General features: G+C 40.8%; 2 protein-coding genes across 2 annotated transcripts in view; both read right to left on the bottom strand.

The window, feature by feature from the left end:
- LOC126995028 (serine-rich adhesin for platelets-like) overlaps positions 1-14084 on the bottom strand; it is a 55348-nt gene extending 41264 nt beyond the window's left edge. Inside the window, exon 1 of the mRNA XM_050854336.1 lies at positions 14018-14084. The gene's annotated coding sequence lies outside the window, so the exon portion shown is untranslated. The remainder of the gene's footprint in view (positions 1-14017) is intronic.
- LOC126995027 (uncharacterized) lies at positions 2380-7270 on the bottom strand. Its single transcript, XM_050854333.1, has 4 exons — positions 6600-7270; positions 4574-4703; positions 3350-3732; positions 2380-2456 (listed from the first exon to the last, which is right to left on the bottom strand). The coding sequence occupies exons 1-4, from the start codon at positions 6925-6927 to the stop codon at positions 2380-2382; spliced, it is 918 nt and encodes a 305-aa protein (XP_050710290.1). The 5' UTR covers positions 6928-7270.
- Positions 14085-14651: the final 567 nt, after the last annotated feature.

Below are 14651 nucleotides of genomic sequence, written 5' to 3'. Positions count from 1 at the left end.
GCTTAATACCCAAACGGGATGAGTTACTTGCCTACGTTGACGCAGAAAGTCCGGACGTGATTGCCATCACCGAAACGTGGGCCACCTCTGACCACCTAATGACCGAATTATCAATTCCAGGATACGAGAGCTTCTACAAAAACAGACTTCACAAGAAAGGAGGAGGTGTTATTCGTTACGTCAAGAACAAATACCCTGCCGTGGAAGTAACCAAAGGAGACTCAGAGAAATATGACACTGTATATGTTGAACTGGGCCCGTATTCTACATACCGTCATAACTTCTTCTGACGGTCATAGCGGAACAAAATGGCGCATTTCAGACATAACTCCGTCAGAAACTCTTATGGTCGACCATAAACTCTTATGGACGACCATAAAATTGCGCGGGACGCTGAGGTCGGGTTCACCCTGTCATAACTCTGCTTATGACCGTCAGAAGCGCGTCAACATGGCAGCCCCACGTCAACACGCTCCCCAGCCTTTTCGAAGAAGAGACGTACTGAACGAGCTCAGCGATGCTGAGCTTATCAGGAGATACAGACTTGACAAGGAAGGTATTTTGTACGTCACTGATCTTGTGAGGGAAGCCTTGTCAAGTGACACCAAGAGGAGAAACCCACTCACCCCGGAGATGAAGGTGATCATCACACTGCGGTATCTTGCCACGGGAAAAATGCAAATGTGTAGCAGCGACGACCTCGGCCCATCACAGCCCAGCATCAGCAGAGCCATCACCCAGACCATTGACGCCCTTGCAAACGTCAATATCCTCAAGCAGTTCATCAGCTTCCCCACCACCCAAGACGTTACTGAGGCGAACAAGGCAGACTTCCTCACCATTGCAAATTTTCCTGGGTTATTGGTGTCGTTGATGGGACACACGTAAGGATTGTGGCACCAAAGGAGGAGGAAGACGTGTTTGTCAACCGCAAGGGATATCACAGTATTAATGTGCAGGTCATATTCGATGCCAACTATCGAATACTGGATATCCTAGCGAAGTGGCCTGGCTCAGTGCATGATGCACGTATTTTGAATGGCTGTGGAGTGGCAGAATTGTTCCAGAGAGGGCATGTGCCACCAGGTAGTCACTTGTTGGGAGACAGTGGCTATCCCAGCAAGCCATGGCTCCTGACACCTTACCTGCGACCTCTGCCTGGACCTCAGTCACGCTATAATAGGTGAGTAGATTGTCTTTATTTTTCTTTGGGGTATCAGTATAGTTTCTTACAATAAACATGTTGAACGTGAGATCCGCTAAAAAATTTGTAGAGTTGACATGCCACGCACTACCAGGTGTAATTAGCAAACTGAGCCAATCACAACATTTACCTATTATATAGAGAGTTCGGGTAATAGGTTAGGCTAAGTTTCGACTGATCGAAAAAAACTTAATTACCTATTTAGGTTCATTTTAGAATAATAATAAAAAACGAAAATAGCAAATAAATCAGGAAAAAACTCAACCTAACCTAGATTAACTGGCAACAAAAAATACACATATTATATCAGCTTAAATAATAATTAATGACGTTAATAATAAGTACATCAGATTTAAAGAAAATAATACACCTTTGCACCTTCAAATTTAAAGAAAAAGATCTTTAAATGAAAAAAAATTGTCAGAATTTTAAAGAGTTGATTTTCCTAGTAAAAAGGTTGACCTTCAAATTTAAAAAGTTGACTTTTAAATTAAAACACTTGACTTTCAAATTGCAAAAGTTGACTCAAATTAAAAAAAAATAGATTTCAATTTAAAAAATGTAATTAACCCGGTAACAGCGACGGGCCAAATTTGTGGCTTTACCGTGTACCAGCGACAGGCCAAATTTGTGCCATGATATAAACCCCTCAAAACAGATGATACATAATCTGATCACAAATGCTTTGATATATATTATGAAATGGTTTGTGTGAGGGCTGATTTTTTCTCATTTTTCTCGCCTGGAGGGACCATTAACTCGTGGGCTTCGGCTATGGGAAAGCCGAGAAGTGCCCGAGAAATGACAAAATTACTCTGCATTTTGAGACTAAAAAAAGAGCATGGAATGTACATCAAAGTACTCCTCTCATAACCACAGCCACGACTCGTCAAAGCCCTAAAAAGGATCTGTCGACGTTCTCGGGTTAAGAAACATGATCCCCGCTGCTACCGGGTTAAACTGAAAAAAAATTGTCAAGGACAGTCAAATTTAGTCAAGCAAAGTCAAATTTAGTCAAGCTAGGTATGGCAAGTAGTGAATTTACCCATAGTTAATGGAACATAAGTACTTAATATTGACTGCCATTATCATTTGTATTTTCTTTTAGGGCCCACAAACGGACACGGAGTGTTGTGGAACGGGGAATAGGACAGCTCAAGCGCCGCTTTCATGTCCTACACAGCGAGGTCCGAGTAACTCCCCCGGTGAAGGTGTGCAAGCTGATACATGTATGCGGCATGCTCCACAACATCTGCAAGGACAGGAATATTCCCATTCCTCTCGATGCGGCTCAACCTAACGCTGAAGAAGTGGATCTTGCCATGGCACAACCTGAAGGTGTGCAAGTTGTGCCGCCACTTCCAGCTGGTCAGCGGAATGAAGGTCGCCTGTATCGAGATGAATTCTGCAACTTGCATTTCCAGTAAGTTGGATATTTTATATATATATGTTTTTCGAATTGAATCTGGGAAACACTCATTTCTTAAGAATCTGCATTATTCTGTATCATTATTATTATGAAACTACCTACTAGTTAATTTGTTTTTCGTTCTAGCAATGAAGACTGAAACCCGTTCCTCAGCACGACTGGACAAGTACATGCCAAGGTACTGTTCCACTTGCATTAATAAAGTAATCAATCTATCAATCAATTATAACCCATATTCCTTTTGTAAACATTTGCAAATTAACAGTCCCCTCTTTGTTGTCAATACTCTAAAAACACTCATAGTACTCCTTCAATCTTCTTATACCTTCCACACTTACAATTACATTCCTATTCACACCCTTTACATTCATAGTTCATACACACCTTTTCATTCTTTTCTCAAGCTCCCTTCACTTCCTTCAAGAACATCTCCCTATTATTCTGAAAGTCATTTCTCACCTTCCCTCCTAGCTCTTCACACATTGCCTTTTTATTCTCCATTAGTGTTCTTTTTGCATTTTTTTTACATATTCATTTTAATCTCTTTTTCCAGTGCATTTGTACACTGTATCATTCCTGCATAAGCATAATTAAATTAGTACAACTAAGGTTTCACAATCATAGAACTATGTGCATCCTTTTCTACTTTTATTAGGTATATTATTTGTTTTTCCTTTCCTTTTCAATTTGTAACTTGAGTAAAATTTGTTTAAGACGCATGGCTTCCGCTTTTTCTTTGGCAGCTGCCTCCCGTGCCCTTTCAGCTGCCTCCTGCGCCCTTGCAGCTGCCTCCTGCGCCCTTGCAGCTCCTGTGAAGGCCCGAGCACAAGCCGCCACCTCCTCTGCAGCTGCCTTCATGGCCCGTGCAGCCTCCTCCCCAGCCTGTGCAGCTGCTGCTGTAGCTCTTGAAGCTACAGCCTCCTCCTCAGCAGCTGCCACCTTTGCTTGAGCAGCTGCTGCATCATCCTCAGCTGGCACCTTCCCCCAGGCACCCCCCTCAGTTTGTGGCTGCAGGGTGGGCTCAGGCACAATTATTACTGGTGCCTCAGCACCTCCCTGACCTACAATGAGCTGGCTCGCTGGCTCTGCTGCGTCTTCACTGCAAGTAATGTATAAAGTCATGAAATGGGTGTACAAATGAGCAGTTATAAACTAATGCAGATCTGCCATAGGGTATCTTTTTCCTTTCATATACTAGGGAGTAAATATGGCATAGTGTTATGGAAATGGAAGGCATACTCATACTAAATTAACGACAATCAATAAGGTCTAGAAGAGTTGCATATCTTTGAGGGGATTGATATTAAGAGGAGGATTCAATGAGTTCTCGGCCTAACAAAGGAGGAGTGGAGACAGGAGCCCGCCAATGCTGTAACATGTTGGTATAGGTTCCAACAAGTAATGCATGGGCTGGCATCCTTTCAGCATTTTCCATTGAGTTACAAGGTGACTTTTCATAAGTGATTCACCCACCATTCTTCAGGGACGGAATTTCAAAATTGAAGACGAGATTGGAGAAGTGCATCACACTCAAAGGCGGTTACGTTAAAACAAAAAAAAGTAAGTGGAGTGAACCTTTGCTCTATTTTTCCTCATTCTGAGGTAGGCCAAGAACTCATTGAATACACCTTAATTGAGAAGTACTATGAACCAAGGTAGGATTGCATCAATTGACAGAAGTTGCTGTAGCTTTGACGTTACCTGCAGGTATAGTTAACTTGAACTAAAGCCTTTAATTAAACAATCTATTCCAACAGTAAAGATATATCTCTCATATGTTCTTTCCAAGTGATGAGTTATGTTTCTAGTGTTTTGTAACATACTGGTTGAAGCAAATGACAAGCTTTTATTACTTTTGCTAAGCAGAACTGACTATATTTAAAAATGAGAGGAATAGAACTAAAGAGTGTACTTCACAAATTAAACAAATAGATACATACATGTCGACAGTCCTTTGATGTCCAAGGTCATCAATCTCCTCAAATCCCGTGATGACCTTGCTGTCTTGCCCCAAAACGTCCCCGACAAGCTCATCAATGGGGTCAAGGGGAGGGGGTGGAGGGCCGCCACCTGGGAAAAAATAAAAATTCATGTATTTTTTGCTTTTTTCCCCTTCTACTAAAGCACTACATTAGTGTCTTCTCAGAATGTAATGCTAAAGTGGATTATGACAGGTACTTTACTGAGATGTTATAAAACTTGTTTTTGTCTCCTGCCTGTAACTTGACCTCTCTCAATGAGTGTATCAAGACACCTCTCCACCCGGAATTGACCTCTCTTTTGGCTAATCTATAGTATCTTCTGTTGTGAGAGCGGCAATTAGTGGGCTTTTTTTCTACACTTTTTGTTGCCCTTGAGCCAACTCTTTGTTGTAAAACATAATTATATATAAAAAAAAAATAGCTGCTGCACTCCCACCACTATTCAAGGTGTGTGTGTGTCAGAAAGGAGCATTTCTTCCTCTTTCATACTTTATCTTACAGGCATCTCTGATGAAAGAAAGTACGAGTAATAAGGGTAAGAATGGACTCTACATAATATTCATTACAAACTTAAACTGGTTTACCCATATATATAAACTAAACGAAAATTTATGGCAAATAGCATCCTGTTTCTTTCAATACAAAACTATTTCAATGTGATTGATTTCCATCAAGCAGTTGTCTGTTGATGGCAACAAGTATGGGTATTGCAACATACTTCTATAAATATCCATGTTTGTATATATATATATATATATATATATATATATATATATATATATATATATATATATATATATATATATATATATATATATATATATATATATATATATATATATATATATATATATATACACACACACACACAAGACTCATTTTAGTACCGTGCCAGTAATTCATTACCTACCAAATGAAACATCACTAGCTCTTCATATATCTTTTCTACAAACGTTCAACAATCATGGAAACGCTTTCAAAATCCAATTCAAGGACTATTTATTGTTGAAAATAGGGGATAATATTCACGAAAGAGTAGCCCCCTATGGCGGCGGCCGCGGCGACAGTGCAGCTGGTGTTGTGAGAAATACCTCCTTGCAGAAATAAGACATATAGCAGCTGATGTTGTGAGAAATACCTCCTCGCAGAAATAAGACATATATATGTGGGGGGTGTCCATGGGGTGGTGCAGCCCCCCCTGGTTAGAAGGGGGCGTCGAGGGGGGTGATGCCCCCCCCGTTAGCAGGTCGTTAGCAGGTCGTAAAGCTCGGTTGGAGAAGTTTAAATATGCTCTCCCACCCTAAACCCTCTGCGAGATATTTTGCAGCTGCACCGTCGCCGCGGCCACCGCTAAAGGATGCTACTCTTTCGTCAATATTATCCCCTATTTTCAATAATAAATAGTCCTTGAATTGGATTTTGAAAGCATTTCCATGATTGTTGAACATTTGAAGAAAAGATTTATGAAGAGCTAGTGATGTTTCATAAGGTAGGTAATGAACATATGAACGTTGGAGTCTGCAAGAGGCCGGTAGGCCTAAACAAGGCAGCTCCTTTGACCCTAAGCTCCCGTGTATCTAACCCCACCTAGTATCGCTGTCCATGAATTTATGTAATCTATTTTTGAATGTGACAATTGTATTGGCCCTCACCACATGACTGCTAAGCCTATTCCACTCATCCACAACCTTGTTGGTAAACCAATTTTTGCCTATGTCCCTGTTGAGTCTGAATTTATCCAGTTTAAACCCGTTACTTTGTGTCCTACCCATACATACTGGCATGGTACTAAAATGAATCTTTACCATATATATATATATATATATATATATATATATATATATATATATATATATATATATATATATATATATATATATATATATATATATATATATATATGATATTCAAAGTGCTCAGAATGAGACAAAAAATGTGTAATGGGTGTTTATCAGTTAAAGCTAATATATGAAAACTTACTTACCAGTTCCATTCCGATGATCTCGAAAGTTCTTCAGCTTCATCCTTGACTTAGAAGTGATGGTGAACCATCGCTTCTTTACCTCAACGGCCGTCCTCTCATGGTGGAACTGTCCATTCAGGTCGGCCGTAATCTTCGTCCAGACATCGTGTTTCTTTTGGTTGGAAACACCAACCGTCTTGAAGTTCCTCTTCAAAACGTGGACTTCGTCCCTGTATAACATAGCCAGCTGGAGAGACTCGTCGTCTCCCCAGTTAGCCTTCCTTTGACGTTTAGGTTGAGGATCCATGCCGTGAGTAAACACTGCCGAACAGCTGAGAGGGCGGTACATTTGTTTACACACTTTTCAACGGGAATACGTTTCAGCGCATTTTCTCATAACGAATTTCTATTTTACCGTTTCTAACTTCCCCAAAAGTCGTAATATGAGGTCAAAATAATGTAAATCAAAGAAAATGATGTCAATAATATATTATATTCCATAAATTTTAAGTTAACAAATTGTGAGCCGTGCGTTCTAGCGGCTCACGGTGTTGTTGATTTACTGCGCTATGGCCGACGACAAGAAGAAGAAGAAGAAGACTTCTGACGGTCATTCTACTGACGGTCATAAATTCTGTTAGCTATGACGGTTAGTTATGGTCGACCATAAGCACTATGTAGAATACGGGCCCTGGAGACTAGCAAGCACAACAAAATAACGATTGGAACCGTTTACAGACCTCCAAAGCAACAAGAAGCGGCCGACGAAGCGCTGTACGAAGAAATCCACACCGTAACGCAAAACAAACAGTCAGTCATTATCGGGGACTTTAACTGTGCCAACATTGACTGGACCACGATGATTGGAGATCGGGAGGGTAACAGATTGCTCGAAATGTTAGAAGACACTTTTCTTACTCAGATTGTTACCCAACCGACGAGGGAAAATAACATATTAGACCTAGTACTCGTGAGTGATTCAGATCTCACACGTGAATGTCAAGTCGGCGAAAAGCTGGATGGTTGCGACCATCACCTAATCCGACTAAAGATCAGAACAGACCATGAACTCACCGAAAACACGTCCAAGATTCCTGACTACAAAAGAGCCAATTTTAATTTCGCTCGTGAGCTGCTAACCCAGACAACTTGGGAACCCATGACCTACACTCCTGTGGACGGAGCGTGGAATGGCTTCAAGAACAAACTCCTGGAGATAGAGAGAACAACTGTTCCCATGAAGACAAGGAGAACAAATAATGCCACAAGCCCACCATGGATGACTACCCAGGTTCGACGGGCGATTAATTTAAAGAAGAGAAAATACAACTCGCTCAAAGAAAACGGCACTGACGAGGCACGCGAACAATACCATCAAAGCCTCAGAGCTTGCAGAACACTCATTCGCCAGCGTAAACGCGACTATGAAAAGCAAATTCCACGCGAAGCCAAGTCCAACCCGAAAAAGTTCTTCACGTATATAAGAACCAAAAAGGAGACAAAAAGCAATATCGGTCCCTTAAAAGATGAAAGTGACGTACTAAACACAGGACAGTAGACAAATGGTCGAAATCCTAAACAGAAACTTCGCGTCTGTGTTCACGGTCGAGAATACCCAGTCCGTACCCGAGAGCCCTTCCCCACCGATGGGAATCACTCCCCTAGAAATTGGCACAATCGAAGAACGGGATGTGAAGAAGTACCTAGACAGACTCGAGACAAACAAGTCCACCGGACCCGACGACTTGTCACCTAGGCTGCTCAAGGAACTCAAGCAGCAAATCCTCAAGCCACTCACCACCATCTACAATCATAAAAACATAAGAACATAAGAACGCAGGAGTCTGCAAGAGGCCGGTAGGCCTGTACGAGACAGCTCCTTTGACCCTAAGCTCCCGTGTATCTAACCCCACCTAATATCGCTGTCCATGAATTTATCTAGTCTATTTTTGAATGTGACAATTGTATTGGCACTCACCACATGACTGCTAAGCCTATTCCACTCATCCACCACCCTGTTAGTAAACCAATTTTTGCCTATGTCCCTGTTGAATCTGAATTTATCCAGTTTAAACCCGTTACTTCGTGTCCTACCCGGTTCTCTTACCAACAAAACCTTATGAATGTCTCCCTTATTAAAGCCCTTCATCCATTTATAAACCTCGATCATGTCTCCACGCACCCTTCGCCTTTCTAGAGAATGCAAGTTTAACTGTTTGAGTCTTTCCTCGTATGGCAAGTTTCTCAACCCCTGAATCATCTTAGTCATCCTCCTCTGCACCGATTCTATCATTTTGATATCCATTCTATAGTAAGGTGACCAGAACTGAACCGCATAGTCAAGATGAGGTCTAACTAATGCTAAATATAGTTTGAGGAAGACTTCGGGGCTTCTGTTGCTTACGCTCCTTGAAATAAATCCCAGTACCCTATTAGCTCGATTTCTAGCTTGAATGCATTATGCCCTTGGACGGAGATCAGAGCTCACTAAGACCCCTAAATCCCTCTCGCACCCAGACCTACTTATGAGAGTGTCATTTAAGCAATAGTTATGTGAGGGGTTGTTCCTACCTACACTCAGAATACTGCACTTCCCTACATTGAACTCCATCTGCCATTTATCCGCCCAGTCATATAATCTGTTGAGTTCACCTTGGAGAATACTAGCGTCCTGATCCGACTCTACCGATCTTGGTATCATCTGCAAATTTACTAACATCACTACTAATTCCTGTGTCTAAGTCATTGATATAAATAATAAACAAAAGTGGACCTAATACCGAACCTTGTGGGACCCCACTCGTAACACATCCCCAGTCAGATCTTTTACCATTGATTTGCACTCTTTGCTTCCTATTGCTAAGCCACGCCTTGACCCAGTTCAAAACTTTACCCTCTACTCCGTGAGCCTGTAATTTAAGCAACAGTCGTTGGTGAGGAACTTTGTCAAACGCTTTACTAAAATCAAGATAGATTACATCATAATTTTCATCTCTGTCAACCGCCTCAAATACTTTATTGTAGAAGGACAAGAGATTGTTGAGGCATGACCTACATTTTGTGAACCCATGCTGCGAGTCGTGAATTAAGCTATGTTTCTCTAAATGCTCCCGAATGTTCCTGGCTATTATGGACTCCAGCATCTTCCCTATAACCGATGTTAAGCTAATTGGGCGATAGTTTGAAGCAACTGACCTGTCCCCCTTTTTAAAAATCGGCGTCACATTAGCTACTTTCCATAGGCTCGGCACATAGCCAGTATTTACCGACATCTTAAAGATGTCGGTTAGTGGGTCACTGATTATATCACCTAACTCCTTTAATACCCTCGGAAATATCCCGTCAGGACCTGGCGACTTGTTCTTCTTAAGCTTATCTATCTCATCCTGAACTACTTGCCTGGTAATGATTATATCCCTCAATTTATCGCCATCCCCGCCCTCGTACACCTGAACTCTTTCCGGTATAGTCGTTCGATCCTCCTGTGTGAATACTGAAAGGAAGTAGTCGTTCAACAATGTGCTCATATTTTCGCAATTTTCTACTAGCTCCCCTGTGTTTGTTTTCAGCGGTCCAATTTTCTCCCGTGTTTTTGTTCTATACATCTGAAAGAAGCCCTTAGGATTACTTTTCGCCTCATTTGCTACTTTGATCTCATAGTTCTTTTTTGCTATCCTGGTGTTTTTCTTAACTAATCTAGATAGTTCGACGTACCGGCCCCTGAGATGTGTTTCCCCATTCTTTATTTTCTGATAAATTCCCTTCTTTAACCCAATCTCGTGTTTTAGTCCACGAGTCATCCACTTAGGATCATTGTTTTCTTTTCTAAGTGTTCGCTGTGGTTTATGCTGTTCTTGCCCCTCTACTATTACTCCAACTAAATTATTGTAAGACATTTCTCTCTCTCTCTCTCTCTCTCTCTCTCTCTCTCTCTCTCTCTCTCTCTCTCTCTCTTGCTCTCGCTCTCTCATGAATATGTTTTTCCTTCTGAATATTTCCTTTCTCTTTTGTCACCTGAAAAAATATTTCTCCTATGTGGAAAGTCGCAGAGAGAGAGAGAGAGAGAGAGAGAGAGAGAGAGAGAGAGAGAGAGGTAAACACTGACAGACACAGACATACGCACACACGCACATACATACACACACAGACATGAAAGAAATGGAGTTTGTCTAATAAAAGGAAAGTAAGGAAGTAAAGTTTTATAATTACATCTTCGTGTGTCTTATTTTCTCCTTGTCTTTTGCATGTGTTTCTCTGCCCTGTCATTCTGCCTCTCTGAACTTACTTTCTGTGTGTGTGTGTGTGTGTGTGTGTGTGTGTGTGTGTGTGTGTGTGTGTGTGTGTGTGTGTGTGTGTGTGTGTGTGTGTGTGTGTGTGTGTGTGTGTGTGTGTGTGTGTGTGTGTGTGTGTGTGTGTGTGTGTGTGTGTGTGTGTGTGTGTGTGTGTGTGTGTGTGTGTATTAATACCTGCATATCCCTTTATCCATTTATTTGTCATGTGAACGGAGCTAATCCTTCACTGCTCTCTCTCTCTTCCTTTGTCTTTGTTACCTTTTAAAGCCCAGGTGATAATACTCAAGTTTATTTTTCTTGTTATTGGTTATTATCTTTGCCCTTGACGTCCCCATTCATCTCCTGTTGCTCCTCTTTTTCTCGTCTTTCTTTATCTTCATGCATTCCGTCCTTATTGAACTTTTCCTCTCTCATATCTTTCTTTCGTTTTCTCTTTTCATTTTGTCCTAGCACCTTTTTTTATGAGTGTTTTTTTATTACTTCATCTCGCTTTTCTTAGTTCCCCTTTCGTTCCTTCCTCTCTTCCTTCCTTTATTCCATTCATAGACACATTTTTTTTGTTGTCTGTCACTCCCTCTTCTGATACAGTGTGGCTCTTCGATTCTCTTCCTCTTTTATCTTTCAAACTCTGTGCTCTAGTTTTTGTTTCTTTTTATCTCTCAATCTTCCCCCTCCGTTCTTTCGAGTTTTGTATCTTTTTTATTGTATCTTTTTTTATTTTGTATCTTTTTATTTCGAGTTTTGTATCTTTATTTTGTACATATTTATTTTGATTTTTTTATCTTTTTTTTATTTATTTTATTTTGTTTCTTTTTATTTCGAGTTTTGTACCTTTTTTATTTTATATATTTTTTGTTTTGTATCTTTTTATTTCGAGTTTTGTATCTTTTTATTTCCCAATCTTCCCCGTCCGTTCTTTCCAGTTTTATTTTTTCTTCATATAACACACACACACACACACACACACACACACACACACACACACACACACACACACACACTTTGTCCTCATTATCTAACTTGTTTTCATTTGCAATCAGTTTTCAGTCCTGCCTACGTCTAAGTCTGTAAACTAATTCCAAAACGAAATAAATGAAACCACAATAACATCTTTTGCCCGTAAATGGCGTTCAACTGGTGACATTTTCTTTCCTTGTCTACAGAAAGAATAAATCCAATGAAATCAACGGAAGGAATGACGACCTGGTACCCGAGCATCACCACCTGGGACCAAACACCTCACACCTCAGGCACAGGTAAGAAAGAGGAAATTAAATCACCATAAAGAATATACATTTGATAATTAGAAACTGTCCCTTTACTTCACTCTCACTCTCTCACCTCTCTGATAGATTAATGCTAGGTAGGTTCCCAGATGTGGCCCGAGGTTACCGGATATGTACGGTCTCTCTTCGACCTTTCAAAGACTATCACATTCATTTCCTCCCGCGCAGACAGAGGAAGGGTAAGGTCAGAGGGGCAGACAGGCCATCGGGTTACCTGTGACGTGAATTAGAAGTGAAAGGACGAAAGGTGAGCCTCGCTGTGGATTAAATGATGATGTGGGTGGAGGTGGAGGTGTGGAGTGCTTGGTTTCCCTTGTGATGTGTTTGTTAAGGAATGTGCTAGTGTGGGTTTGACTCGCTGGGTTCTGGCACGATTGGCGCAAATGGTTCCCTTACTTCAGAGGCTCAAAGGTCTTGTTTTTGATTATATACTGAGTCGTCTGCAAGTAATGACACTGACTTTACGTAACCTTTAGGGGGGAATTATTATAGTACTGTGAATGCCAGTTGTAATAGTAGGTAATATTAATAATAGTAATAATAATAATAATAATAATAATAATAATAATAATAATAATAATAATAATAATAATAGCCGGTGATGATGAAAATTTGAATTAGAACAAGAACAAGAGTAACAAAAATAATGTCTACAAAAGTAATAGATAGTGTTTGAAACTCATGACTTATATAACCCTCTGTCACGTGTCAATAAAACAAACAAACTTTAAAACATTTATACACACACAAAAAAAAGTGTAGACAAAACAACAACAACAACAACAACAACAACAACAACAACAACAACAACAACAATAACAACAGCAACAACAACATTCCAGCAACTACTTCAAAAGGTCCTTAAATGTTTGCCTTCCAGCGTCCCTTGTGAGTACTGTGTGACCTTAATTTTCCCTTCCCTCTCGTACTTGTCCCCTCGTTCCATGTCGTATTAATCCCCTTCCTCCCTCGCCCCGTCAGAAGGCAGTGGAAGGGAGGGAAGGAAGGCTAGAAGGGCTGTAGTTTTTTTTCCACCATACTACCTTCTTCTCGTTTTAATGTCATGGTGTGCACTTGATCCCTCCCCTCTGCTGAAAACGTTTACTATATGTCTCTTTTTTTATTTACTTGTTTTTCATATAAGGCAACTAATTCATGTGTGTTTGTGCGTGGGTGTTTGTGTGTGGGGCTAGTATTTTTTTTTTTTTGTGTGTGTATGCGTGTGTGAGCCTGTTTGTCTCTGTCTGTATGTTTTGTTTTATGTGTGTGTGTGTGTGGTCGGGTATACATGTGTGTGTGTGTGTGTGTTTATTTTTGTGTGTACATGCGTGCGTGATCCTGTTTGCCTCTCTTTTTGTCTGTCTGTCTGTCTATTTGCGAGCAGGAAATTCTATACGAGGAAGAAAAAACATATAATTATACACCAAACCACTTGAGTCCCCCCTTTCATTACACCACATCAACGGTACCACAAGAAAGAAAACTGTACAGGACGATAGAGAACGGGAGGAAATTGACGCAGTAGAGGGGAGAAAGAATATAATTGATAGACAGAGTACACCTTCCATTACCCTATACCAATAATGATTCAAGTAAATATGTAGACGATGAAAAGTTAGGTGCAATAAAAAGGGAGTTAAAGTAGAGTAATCATAACACCTGTCCTGTCTCTCACAAACACACATACACACACACACATTATGCTACACCAATTATGTAGAAAAGCAGAATGCAGAAGAGGAAAAAGTTAGGTGTAATAAAAAGGAAAATAGAGGGAAGAAGAGTACCCATAAACACCTGCACCCCCTCTCCCCTCCCCCCCCACACACACACATACATACACATACACACAGACACTTACGGTTAATGGCATACTTAACGGACGTAGGTGTGTGCGTGCGTGTGTCACTTAGTCGCTCTCTACTCACCTGGAAGAGAAGGGAGAGAATCATTAGTGAAGAGTTGCATTACCTTAATTGGCCTTACCTGTATATATATATCGAGAGAGAGAGAGAGAGAGCAAAATTACACATATATATTCATCTTTCATCATTTCTATATCCTGTGTGACTCCAGTATTCTTTATTAACCAACATCAGATTGTGAAATGGATGACTAAAATATTTCCACAACACACACACACACACACACACACACGCAGATGTCAGCCTTCATCAGAAAGTCTCACCTGGCCGCCGGAAATAGCTTGATTACAGGTGTGGCCCGCAGATGCCCTTCCCTCCCACCTGTCTTCCCCACTTCCACTTCCCCTTTCTTTTCTTTTCTCTTTTTTTCCCCCTCTGCTTTATATTTTTTCCCCATTTTTCCCTCTTCATTTCAAACGTATATGTACTTCATACACACACACACACACACACACACACACATGATGGACAGCCGAAGGAAAACGTCAGAGCGTTCAATCATGTATCAGTCACGTCCATGAGAGAGAGAGAGAGAGAGAGAGAGAGAGAGAGAGAGAGAGAGAGAGAGAG

Source organism: Eriocheir sinensis, unplaced genomic scaffold (assembly GCF_024679095.1).
Source record: "Eriocheir sinensis breed Jianghai 21 unplaced genomic scaffold, ASM2467909v1 Scaffold962, whole genome shotgun sequence".
In the NCBI taxonomy this organism is placed as follows: Eukaryota; Metazoa; Arthropoda; class Malacostraca; order Decapoda; family Varunidae; genus Eriocheir; species Eriocheir sinensis.
Note: the sequence above shows the minus strand (reverse complement) of the source record. Positions and strands in the feature narration are given on the sequence as shown.

What these genes read in the sequence shown, in the direction of transcription:
- LOC126995027 (XM_050854333.1), bottom strand. Translation starts at nt 6,927, where the DNA reads ATGTACCGCCCTCTCAGCTGTTCGGCAGTGTTTACTCACGGCATGGAT. An exon ending in CATCAAAGGACTGTCGACAT is followed by an intron (nt 3,733 to 4,573) that starts GTATGTATCTAT and finishes CATTACTTGCAG; the next exon opens with TGAAGACGCAGCAGAGCCAG. An exon ending in AGAAAAAGCGGAAGCCATGC is followed by an intron (nt 2,457 to 3,349) that starts GTCTTAAACAAA and finishes CTGTCCTTGCAG; the next exon opens with ATGTTGTGGAGCATGCCGCA.